At 45.5% G+C, this 12,942-nt stretch overlaps 1 protein-coding gene across 1 annotated transcript in view; it reads left to right on the plus strand.

Moving 5' to 3' along the window:
• Window positions 1-8,513: 8,513 nt before the first annotated feature.
• Window positions 8,514-12,942, plus strand: part of LOC311138364 (chemokine-like protein TAFA-4) — a gene marked incomplete at both ends in the record, with an annotated part of 31,463 nt that continues 27,034 nt past the window's right edge. Inside the window, one exon of the mRNA XM_084173025.1 lies at window positions 8,514-8,577. Coding sequence (XP_084029151.1) covers window positions 8,514-8,577 — 64 coding nt within the window. The remainder of the gene's footprint in view (window positions 8,578-12,942) is intronic.

The raw sequence follows: 12,942 nt of genomic DNA on the forward strand, positions 1-12,942 counted from the left end.
CTTCTCATAGGCCTATCTAAAATTATATTTCATGCAGACAGGTACATTCATAAATGTAGGCTTACTTTTAGCCCAGGTTAGCCTATAACCTCATCAGAACGAGATAATGAGTCACAATGAAACTAATTGACATGTAAAAACAGAGGTAGTCTACACCTTCAACTGCAACCTAACAGCTCACATTCTAGCCGCTGGCTCACCTTAACCAAGTCGTAAAAAATCCAGGGTGGAGATACGCGGGGTAAATATTTTATTAGATAAATGTCTGGGGCCTGGGCAGTAGAAGTGTAGCCTACTCGATGCTGGAAAGTAATCTCCAGGAGAGATTGAATATACTGGCTGAATTGCACCGGGCCCAGTCGTGTTTTATTTAAGTACACTCAGAACATATTTTATTTCATGCTCTCTCCACCAAAGCATTCACTACTGCAGCATAGGCTACAGTAGCCTGCTGTAGGCCTATTTTTCGCCTATTCGATCAATGTAACGCACATTGTGTAGACTATAAACACATAGCCTAGTGAGCAGAAAGATAAGACCCCTCATATGATATGCTCGTGAAAAACATCTGAACATATCGGATCCTCCTCACCTTGGGTCGTTAGCAGACATCGACCTGGCCAAAGCCTAATGACTAGCCTAAATAGGCTACAGCGCTAAACAATCAATCGCAAAACCCTCATAGAATAATCTAGGGATCATATAATTGATAGCCTTTCTCTTGCAGCATATCTGTGAGACGGAGCTGATTAAATTCTGTTTAACACCACCTTGGGAGTTTACATTACACCTACGCGCTTACAGATGGGCACAGAATCAAGTAGGCCTATTGATATTTATGCAGCCTATTATGTGATGCTAAGTGTAATCGATTCAATTGGTCCACAGTTGAGCATCTGCCAATCTGTCTAAAAACGATTAGAGGACTCCCCTCAGAAACGCAATGCTGACAAAAACGAATAACTTTTGAATCGCACTGAGCTCGTCGTCATCTCTTGGTTTTCTCCTTAGACATGCCATGCCGTCATTTCAGCACATCCCTCACTTGGCGACTTATAAACTATGACATCACTGAACGTAGCCTATACTTGAAAGATTGTAAATGGGGCGGGCGCAGCGCATGTGTTCAGAATGGGAAAGACAGCCTCACAATTCTCATGTCAAATCGATCCCAGCTCGAGAGGAGTGCGCGCGGGGGAGCGCAACTATCATTCTACCATCACCATCACTCTTGCATCTCTCCAGCTGCTAGCGAACCCGTCTTACGGGCATTGGCGGGGGACCATTGTCAATAACACAATGAACTTGTGTGGAACGTTTAGAAAACATTAGTCTGTGTTCGCTCCTTTGGATTTATTCACTTTTGGTGACTTTTTTTCTGTCATGAATGATTAACCTCTCCATCTCTATGCCACTGTCTTATTTTGGTTTCCTCCGTTATGGGACGCAGTAAGACACTGTAACTAGAGGGTGGATCCAGTCGATAACCAAACTCAGACAGCTCACCCGGCTCCGGCGCGGTGGTACCCCGGTTAGGCTGTAGCCCACCCCGCTGCTCGCCTGATTGTGGCCGGCTTCGCCAGATTGGCAGGCGGCTGTAAGGATTGTCTTAAAAGTCGGAAACCGGATTCAGTGGAGTGAAGAAAAAGTAACACAAGCAAGCGTGCTATCCCCCGGATTCCTAAACAATTTGATTATGCCATCGGTTTTATAGATTTTGGTAAGATGGTATTTTTCATTCTTAATTCCTTGCATTGATTTGTATAGATCACCTGTTTTCCTGTTTGTTTCGTGACTGTTCCATGGGCTCGGGCGCACACGGCCAGTGATAGGCTAATGAAATAGAGACCAGGGTCAGGAGAATACTTTGCTTTTAGAAGTTGTAGGCGATAGGCAGGCTACCATTTTTAATGCAGCACAGAAGAGGGGTGGTTACTGCTAAAGGGGAACATAACTTTCATGTTCTGGGTCTCTACAGTGTGGTCAATTTGTCAAATGACCACCCTGTGAGAGGAGGAGGACGTTTTGGAGAAAAATACAGTAATTAAACAAATTATCCTCAATCTCTGGCCATTAAAGTCACTTTAGATTCCTGTTTTCTTTACATTGCTTAATCTAAATTCTTGCACTGAATTGCAATAGACTGTCTTAAATAAAACTTTAGCTAAATCCAATCCACTGTCATTTGAATCTGCTCGCAGTAAGGGTAGAGGGTGCAAAACTGAGATAAACGGAGAAGATTGAGGTGAGATTGATGCACTGTTCAGTGCGAGGTTAAATAAGCGATCACTGGGTCTCGGTGCTGCTTATTATCACCTATCGAGTGGTCCGCAAGGCTGATCAGCTGATCTGGATCTTTTTCACGGGGCTTCTAACGGCTTCGTATGGATCATGATCTGGTGAGAATAGAGAGGGAGAGGAGACGCAGGCGCGCAGGGAGAAAATGCGCAGCCGAGTGCTCTCTACTCACAGCAGGGCAGGAATGAAGTGAGAGGTTTTAAATGTGCAGAAACAGACATCCTGCAATAGAGCATACATATTAATATTATTAACACACTCTCTCAATTCAATTCAAATGGGCTTTATTGGCATGGGAAACACATCGCTCTCTCTTACACACACACACACACACACACACACACACACACACACACACACGCACACGCACACGCACACGCACACGCACACACACACACACACACACACATTAAGAGGAAAATGCCTTGGTGCATGTTAATGAGAGCAGTAATGAGAGCCAACCCCTATTATGTTGTAATTGTTAGTCATCCTTGTCTCTAACCCCACCCCCCTCCTCCCCACTCTTCTCTCTCATCCTCTGCTCTGCATTTTGTACAGTATAGAGAGAGTGTAATTATTTCCCCATTGTTTCTCTGTGCGGTAGTGGCACTCTGCAGAGACCATGTCATTAGTGCAGAGCAGAGGGGGAGATGGAGAGGTCCCCAGAGAGAGGAAAGGTTTGGTGACTTAATTTTCATTGACAGTAACATGCAGATAGGTGCAGTACTCTTAATCTCAAAGAGATTACTCTAGCAAACCTGGTCTCCTCTTTCACTGAACCGTCATCAAAACACATGCGCGCCACACACACACACACACACACACACACACACACACACACACACACACACACACACACACACACACACACACACACACACACACACACACACACACACACACACACACACACACCTCCTTGTGCATGGGCCTGGCATAATTTTTCTCAAACCTCATTTGAGGGAAAGCGATACATTTGAGGATTCTCACCAGCATATCTCCAAGCTGTGTTGCTTCCCCTTTGTCGCCGTCAGTCTCTGTGGTCCCATTTTATCTCCACACACCCCCTCCCCTACACATCCCCACATCCAGACTCATCTCCCACCTCTCAGAACCCCCACCAGACAGCAATAAGGCCTATCCTGTGAGGCTCCTACACGGCATGGCACCCACCATCCTTTTCCTCCCGACATGCAGGGGATTTATCTGTCTGAGTGATTGTGATTGAGGAGGAGTGTATTGTGTGCATTTGTGATTGTGCATGAGTACGAGGCTAAGAAGGCAGGGAGGGAGACAAGCCAGATACTCCTGGGTGATGAGCTAGATAAATAACAGAGGGATAACGGGTAGCAGTGCGACAGACAGATCTGAGATCAGCTGTACGCTGGCATTAGTAGATTCACTGTGTGCCCCTGTGATTGATGCTGTGCAATCCAGAGAGGAGGAGATGAGAGATCCTCCCAGCAGGGAGGCAGAGAGAAGGAGAGAGAGAGGAGAGTGGGAGGCCTCTCATCTGTAAGTGAGATTGGTCCTGATGGCCATTCATCCTGTCCTCTTCTGCCCTAACCATACTGTACTGTACTGGGTAGACTCCAGAGAGCTATTAGAGTCAATCACATCCTAATGCAGCACAGGAGCTGGAGAAAAAACACTCCATCAGAGCTTCCATAGAGTCCAGGCTGAGATGGAGGGTGCAGCCAGAGAGCAGTGTCACCTCTGGGGTAGCCTGGAGGAAGGTAGAGCAGGGCAGATTAACATTAGAGGGAGTATGTGTGCTTGTGCCAGGAGCAGCAGAAGGCTGTCGTGAAGAGGGGCCATGTAAAGGCTAAGGTCAAAGGGTACAGCAGTCAGAAGAAGCCTCATTAACTGTGCGCCAGGGTGACCATGTCATGTTGAACAGTATGATGTGTGAGTTAGAAATCCATTGAGCCCTTGCTTGTTTGAATCAAAGGGAGCCTCTCTAAAGAGAGTGATTAGTTAAAGGCAGAGTGCAGTCAAAAACGTGATTTTCCTGTGTTTTATATATATATATTCTACACTATTAGGTTGGAATAATAGTGTGAAATTGTGAAAATTATGATAATGCCCTTTTAGGTTAAGAGCTGTTTGAAAAGACCACCTGAAATTTCAGCCTGTTTTGGTGGGATGGAGTTTTGGCCTTCCTGGTGACATCACTACGCGGTAAATTAGTTAATATACCAATAAGAAAGAGAGTTCCAAACCTCTATGCCAATAACAGCTAGTTTTCATTTTTCCCCTCCCCACTCAGACCACTCCCAGACAGTCCTAGCACAATTCTTGCTTGAGAAATTGCTCTTTGTGAAGGAGTTATTGTTGTTTATTTTTGACCAATTTAATTGATTGTTACCCAGAAATGACTTGATATTGAGATACAAATGGCTGCTTTGAGGGATCCCATTGAAGAAAGATTGAATCCCCTGTGTTCTCTCTCCTTATCCTCTCTCTGCTACTCTCTCTCCCCTTATTTCCCCTCTCTCTCTTTCTGTCTCTTTCTCTTACTTTCCCTCACCCTCTGCAGCCTATATCCTCTCCCCTTTTCTCTCTCTGAGTGTATGTATTCTCTGTGCCCCATGAGGCTGCAGTAATACAGTGAGGGAGATGAACATGTGTGGTGTGTAACAGCCTGGAAAAGTAGTGTGTGAATGAGGAAGGCGAGGACAGAGGCAGAACAGAGGGAGGAGAGAGATATTGCACCGTGGTCCGTTGAGCTGTTCTCCTTCGTTTGTCCTGCATGTGTTCCACTGCCTCCCAGGGTTCGGTGATGTCCGCCCTCACTCTACGTAATGGAGTCTGAGGTGCTGTTGTCTCCGGCAGAGCTGTTTGGCTGTTTGTCTCAGGCCAATCTAGCAGGAGTTTGATTCCATTTAGCAGGGCTGGCTTTGATTGACAGCTCAACCTGAAAGCTCTGGGATTAAGGAACAGCGGCCATTTAGATAGAGAAAGCACGAAGGGAGGCATTTGTTAGCGCAAGTAATGTATTTTGTAAAGTGGGAGTTTTGAGGTTGAAAGAAAATAACAAGTTCCTAAATGTATTCCGTCCAGATATGGGCTGATCACAGAACAAACACACTTCCCTCTAAACTTTCTCCCTGAATCTCACATTTGTACAGACTTTCATTTCTTATGAAAAAAGTATATGGAAGTTGTCTTTCTCTCTCATTTCACATATCCCGCAGAAAAGAGCACCGTCTTCATTTTATGATGCAAGCACGTTTATGGACAAAGTAAATACATACATTTTTCCTCACAGTTGGGTTGGTTGATTGATCACAATGGGATTTTGTGTATTGATAAGATTCATTGTGATGATGACAGATCCCCTGTAAGCGACGGTAATGATTGTAATTGAACAGACACGGCTTCTACCCATGGTGCAGTATATATCACCCAGGATGCAATCTGCTCCTGTCCCTGCTCGCGGCATGCTGCTGTGGCAGCTGGCAGATGTGCAGGTACGCGTGAGCTACATTGTGTGTGTGGGTGATTATTAAAGGCTCCCAGTGTAGGCCTAGCATGGGGCCACTGTGAAGGGCTGCAGACTAACTCCACTGGTAGAGCCCACACCAGTCACAGTAACAGCAGCACCCAGAGCAACACTACAGGCTTTAGGGGGATTTAGCCCTGTGGGACTAAAGACTGAAATGGAAAGATGGAGGGTGGTTTGTTCTTTCTCTCTTGCTGAGTATTTGTGCCCGTGTGTGAGAGAATGAGAAGGGTGTTGTTTTTTGTGTGTGTCTGTGTGAGGGAGGTTGGTACTCTATGTGTGTGTGCACGAGAAGGAATTTAGTTTGTGTGGGTATGTCTCTCTCTCTCTCTCTCTCGCTCTCTCTCTCTCTCTCTCTCTCTCTCTCTGTGTTGGTTGTATTGAAGGCAGAGCCAGAGATCTCTCTGAGTATTGCAGTAGTGTGTTTGAGGTGATGGCTTTGTAATGAGAGCTCCAGGCTGCCACCGGTCAGGATACTGTCTCTGAGGAGGACTGATGTCACTCACAGGATCAGTGGACAATGCCCTGCTCAGGGGTGTTGGAGGATGACACGTAATTCAATGTGTGTGTGTGTGGTGTAGTGTGCTTCGCTGTCTCTCTGTGTGTGTGGGGTGTGCGTCTGTGTGTGTGTTAGCATTGGTATTATGTATGAGTGTGAGGGTTAGAGGGGAACAGAGCGATACGGTGTCATGCTCTGGAGACCCACTGAAAAATTAATTCACTTATTGACACCACTGACACAACTCAGTGACTTTGTAAAATGAACAATTGATCAGGCTCTCTCTCTTTCTCCCTTTCTCCCCCCTTTCTCCCATCCCGCTCTCTGGCCTTTCTCTCGCTCCTTGGCCCGCCCGTTTGCACGCGTGGCACATTTGGTCATTAATACAATTACGTGCTAGCCGGCACCAGCCTGGTTATTAGCAGCAGAGGGACCTGAAATAATCAGGATGTTGGCCGTGTGTGTGAGGGCTAAGGGCCGAAGACTCAGACCCCTCTCTCCATGAGACGAGGCCCATTGATTGGTCTGGTCCATAGGCATACAGCACGTAGTCAGCTAGGTGGAGGAGTCAATGAGCCCAGTGCATTCCTCACCGCTAAAGACCCAGGATTAGCTCAACTTCAGAAGGGCTGTGGCGCCGTGCATAGAAAATCAAACCTAGCTCCATATCAAGGTTGTTTATTTTCCATTAATCATAATTTGGACACAAAGCACGATGAATTGCCGTGATTATCGGGCGATTTGCCTGTCAAGGCTTCTTTTGGCTTTGTTTGCTGTGAAGTTTCTCGATAGACTGCGGGAGGCTGGTCTCTCTCTCTCTCTCTCTCTCTCTCTCTCTCTCTCTCTCTCTCTCTCTCTCTCTCTCTCTCTCTCTCTCTCTCTCTCTCTCTCTCTCTCTCTCTCTCTCTCTCTCTCTCTCTCTCTCTCTGAGGTGTTGGAACAGCAATCAGTGATTCAGTGACTCATTGTTGAGCATTCTCTCTGTATCTTTCATCACACCCTCTGTAATTACAGCTGCTCTCGGTCTACTGTGGTTCACTGCCTTGCTCTGAACTTCTAGACTTTTTGATCCTTCACCTCCATGGGGTGAGAACAAATTGAAGAGATGAGACGAGAGAGAGACAAAGAAAGACAAAAAGTGAGAGGAGAGAAGACAGAGAGAAAAGAGAGAGAGACATGAAGGAATTAATAAAAGGGGGGAGGGAGGGAAGTAGGAAGGAATTGTCTCAGTGAAGACAGACAGAGTAGTTAGAGATAGTCAGAAAGCAGCACAGTGAGAACAAATATTGTTCTTTAACCACAGTTTTAAATCACGGTGCTTACCAGAGAATACAATCACTGCTCGTAGCATGAAAAGAAAGAGTTGCAAAGACAGACATAAAGATTTCAGATGTTTATACAGTCTCCAAGCTGTCTACAGTGTAGGGGATGCATCTAAAGTGTCAACATAAGTCAGGTGTTTGGACCCACTGCCTGTCTCCCATCCGTCTCTGTGTCCTGAGGGACGCTGACTTTTAATGGTCTTTTATTGGTTTATTAGAGAGTGCTGGATTTATGGCGTGAGCCGTGACTCTGTCTGTCAGAACGCTGTAGGAGCTGCTCTGATCTATGTCAGGCCACGCTAGCTGTCTGGGTTTAAAAGATGCCCTCGTAAAGAACACAGCAACAGAGCTGGGTACGGCTGGGTTGAGCTGGGGGTGGGGCTGCAGTCAGGTTGGCTCAGTGAACTAATGTTTATTAGCCTGTTAGTGTCTGTGTCTGTTGTGCCATAAAGCATGGAGCAGGAGGGATCCACCTCTCCCACCCTCAACAGGAGAATACTCTCCATCCCTTCCAGCTAGCTGCGATCTGATTTGGGTTGTTGGCCTCTGTAACGGACTGTCATGCCCAACCAGGGAAAGATACATGCAGGATGTTGTACACACCCACTCTCTATGCATGTGTAGTGTAGTGTGTGTTGGCAGGGGGTCTAGACTCCCAGGAGCTGCTGGTAACCTGCCTGGCCACATGAAACACACTAAGGGACTCTGGTCACGTCTGCTTTTCATCCTTGGTGCAGAAAAAGGAGGAGGGTGAAAAAAGAGAAAACCTTAAGAATAAAAACACAAAGGCACACATCTGGTCGAGTCACCGGATCCGGGGGGCAGAGTCTCTGGCCTGTGCAACAGGCTCTGGATTGGACTTAAGCGCATGCCAATCAATTGTGCTGTAATGGTACCTTACCTTACCGCCATCTCTGAGCCTTGCAGTCAATACCCGGAGAGGGGCACAGCAGGTAATGGCTCTGGATTCAGCCATTCTTCCCTTGTTCTGAGACCTTTTTACACAGCCTGGGGGTGATACTAAATGAATAGCTTGTGGGTGTGAAGGAGTGTCTGCCAGCAGGGCCCCTTGACCTCTCTGGCAGCCCACACACAGCACAGACCAAGCCATCTAACTGAGGGAAGTTTAATATTCTTTATTTCTTATTTCAATGAGCAGAGGAGATTACCCCAGTAGCATAGAAAGACTGACTTAAGAACCCATTAGCTCATTAAACTAAAGCAATGGCATTAGTATTAGTATTGGGAGCTAAATTACGTCTTCAGGTCTCAGGCAGAGTTTGACATTGTGCGTGCATAGTTCACTGATCCACCTCTGCTACATAGGTTGTATTTTTCTTATGTGCAAAGGATGTTGGCTAGCTCTCTAGTTAGACTGCACAGCAAAAGTCTAACATTAATGAATACAAATGCAGTAAACCCTCACACTTTCTGTGCAACTGCAGTTGATTTTTTATCATTGATAAAAAAATATTAAAATCGATATTTATCTCATTTCAGGTGTGGGAGTGTTTGTTGTTATATCTGTGTTAGTCTAAGGAGGCTCTCACTAAACATTCAGCATGGCCAATGAGTAAATAATAAATAATAGACAGCCATGTCTGAGAAATATGAAATATTTTCAGATATGACGATTACTTCACCTCATGTGTTTAAATTACCTCAACAGTGAATACACTCTCTCTCTCTCTCTCTCTCTCTCTCTCTCTCTCTCTCTCTCTCTCTCTCTCTCTCTCTCTCTCACTCACTCACTCACTCACTCACTCACTCACTCACTCACTCACTCACTCACTCACTCACTCACTCACTCACTCACTCACTCACTCACTCACTCACTCACTCACTCACTCACTCACTCACTCACACACTCACACACTCACACACACACACACACAGGAATGTGTTGGAACCAGGAAGGAACCAGACAAATTGGTCCTTCATGATTAGAAATAGCAGTGGGGAGATATTGAGTTTGGAGCAGACGGAGAGGAGGCAAAAATACTCATCAGCACATACAGTAGATAGAGAGAGAGACATGAAGAGAAAGAAGGAATGAGATAGAGAGAGAGAGAGAGGAGGAGTAGAAAAGGGGAAAGAGACAGAGAGGAGACAGAAAAGGAGAGGGAGAGAGAGAGAGAGAGAAGGAAAGAGCAAGAAGAAGAGAGAGACTGAGTGAGGAGAGAGAGATTGTGTGAGACAGAGAAAGAGGGAGGTCATGGTTAATAAATACCTGTTGTCCAGAGCAGTGGCTGGGTTGGGCTCTTTCTGCAATCCGGAGGAAATGGAAGAGAACAGCATTTTGTAATGGGCTCTCAGAGCCAGATAAATGCACATGACCAGGACGCTCGCTGCTGTGCCCCGCCAGAATTGTAATATTGTGCACATCTATGGAAATCTGAAACGCTTTTAAGAAGCTTGTATCGGGCTCTCTCTGTGCTGTTCATTTTCCTTATCTCTCAGGCCATAGAGACACCAGTTGTTTTACACAGATATGGTTTTGTCTGCTCTGGTTAGTGTCCAGACTCCAAAAAAACATTCACCCCAGTGTAGTCATGACAGGGAGATTGTGGCACACACATTTCTTCTAGATATAATACCTTGTTCTAGGTGCAGTATTTGTCATTCAAGTGTGTTCCTTGCATGTGATGTGTGCTGTGTGCATGTGTATGATGTGGGTCGTTTCTGTGTGTGTGTTCAGGGAGTGCTGACAGATGATGGCCTTTGGATGCAGGGCAAACAGATATATTTCTAACAGAGGTGGGATTTCACTGCATGTCAATGAGGCCCCTGTGTCACGCCTGTGAGATTACTGCATAAGCCAACGCATTACTGCATAAGCCAATGCAAATCAACACAATCCCACATTCAGCCCGAGAGCGAGAGAGAGACATAGAGAGATGTGAAAAGAAAGATGGAGAGACATAGAGAAGGTTGGCGATAAACAGAGAGAAAGAGGGAGAGAGAGCGTGATAAAGAGAGAGAGAAAGTGCTGATCCCTCTTCAGATAATCGTGAACTCTGCTGTGTGTGTATGTATATGAATGAATGTGTGTGTGTTCCTGTGTGTATGTGTTCCTCTGTTGCGTTGACTGTTCACTAATGCACTGCCAAACCTAACATTCCTCAACAGCTGATGAATGCAGCTTAGACCCATACACACCTCTACTATGTCTGCCGCATCTGCCCCAGAACATCTAGTGTGTGTGTGTGTGTGTGTGTGTGCGTGCGTACGTGTGTGTTTGTGCTGATGGATACATTTTAGATGCGTATTCTTACTTGTTTATGTTTGTACAGTTCAAACTGTGTGTGTGTGTGTGTCTATGTGTTTGTTGAGAGGATGAACATTGAGTATTATAAGAGACAAATCAAATCAAATCATATCAAATCAAATTGTATTGGTCACATGCGCCGAATACAACAGGTGCAGACATTACAGTGAAATGCTTACTTACAGCCCTTAACCAACAGTGCATTTATTTTTAACAAAAAAAGTAAAAATAAAACAACAAAAAAAAGTGTTGAGAAAAAAAGAGCAGAAGTAAAATAAAATAACAGTAGGGAGGCTATATATACAGGGGGGTACCGGTGCAGAGTCAATGTGCGGGGGCACCGGCTAGTTGAGATAGTTGAAGTAATATGTACATGTGGGTAGAGTTAAAGTGACTATGCATAAATAATTAACAGAGTAGCAGCAGCGTAAAAAGGATGGGGTGGGGGGGGGCAGTGCAAATAGTCCGGGTAGCCATGATTAGCTGTTCAGGAGTCTTATGGCTTGGGGGTAGAAGCTGTTGAGAAGTATTTTGGACCTAGACTTGGCACTCCGGTACCGATTGCCGTGCGGTAGCAGGGAGAACAGTCTATGACTAGGGTGGCTGGAGTCTTTGACAATTTTGAGACAGCAGGGTGACGTCAGTGTGTCTGACAGTACTCATTGTCCCCGAAGTCCTGAGGAGAATGAGGGGCATCTTGAGAAAGGGACAATTCAGAGCACACACACACACACAGCATTGTGCTCCTTTAATGAACGTGTCAGAGAACTAAGCTGATAAAAATGCACACCATGGACCTGCCTTTAGAAAGAGAATAGGAAATGTGCTACTGTGCTGTGGTGCAGCATGCGTAATCACCTCTCACAAACTACATATACACCAAGCACACACTCATGCATCTCTCACACATGCACACACTTACACACAAACACTGTCCTGTACATGGAGATACACACATAATGCTCTTGTACACGCATACAAGGACACACGCATACAAGGACACATGCATTCAAGGAAACACACATAGAACGACAACAAATATCCATGTTAATACAAAAACATATATCCTTTAGGTATACCTTCCACAACATGTATTCCCTATACTTATGATGTTTAAATAGACTCTGTAGAGTACATACTGTCCCAGATTCCAACATACATTCAGAATCAGAGCCACAGTTGTACAATAATCCTGTCATTCCTGGGTGACTGATCTCTCCACCTCCACTCATCCCCTCTCTCACCTCCCCTCCCCCTATCTTTAACCTCACTCCTTCCCTGTCCTTCATCCGTGTACTCTTATTCTCTCCTCCTCCCTTCCCCTCCCTCTTCTCCTCTTTCTCTCCACCTCCCTTCTCCTGGCTTTCTTTTACCTCTACTGTTTCTGTATCCTCACTCCTACCCTCTCATTTGGTTTACTTTTCCATCCCTGCTTACCTAAAATCTCTCTCTCTCTCTCTCTCTCTCTCTCTCTCTCTCTCTCTCTCTCTCTCTCTCTCTCTCTCTCTCTCTCTCTCTCTCTCTCTCTCTCTCTCTCTCTCTCTCTCTCTCTCTCTCTCTCTCTCCACCTCTATCCATATTTTTCTCTCCTTATCTCAGATTCTCACACTCTGTCACATCTTCTCTCTCTTCGGTGACCTGTGTTATCAGTGGTTTGTCTCTGGTCTTATCTCTAACTACTTGCACTAGCAGAAGAGCGTTTTATTGTCTGGTTTTATTCTACCTCAGAGAAGGTCTCAAATTACACCACCAGGGGGCAGAAGCATCACACTCAACGACACAGGAGAGGGGATTGTTTCAGGGACTGAATACTCAACTACTTAGCATGTACAATATACCCAGGTGAATAAAACCATACTAATGAATTGAGATAATCCAGTAAAACATGAGAGACAAGTTGATAGTTCATCTGTTGTCAGGGTAATTAGGTTTAAGAACAGACTGCCAACACTGGGACTCCTGGCTCTGTGAGTGGTCCGTATCACAGATATTGACACACTAGTTCACTGGGGTGCTGATACACTGGTGTGTGTGTGTATGTGTTGTGTGT

This window comes from Coregonus lavaretus (assembly GCF_964263955.1).
Source record: "Coregonus lavaretus genome assembly, chromosome: 12".
Taxonomy (NCBI): Eukaryota; Metazoa; Chordata; class Actinopteri; order Salmoniformes; family Salmonidae; genus Coregonus; species Coregonus lavaretus.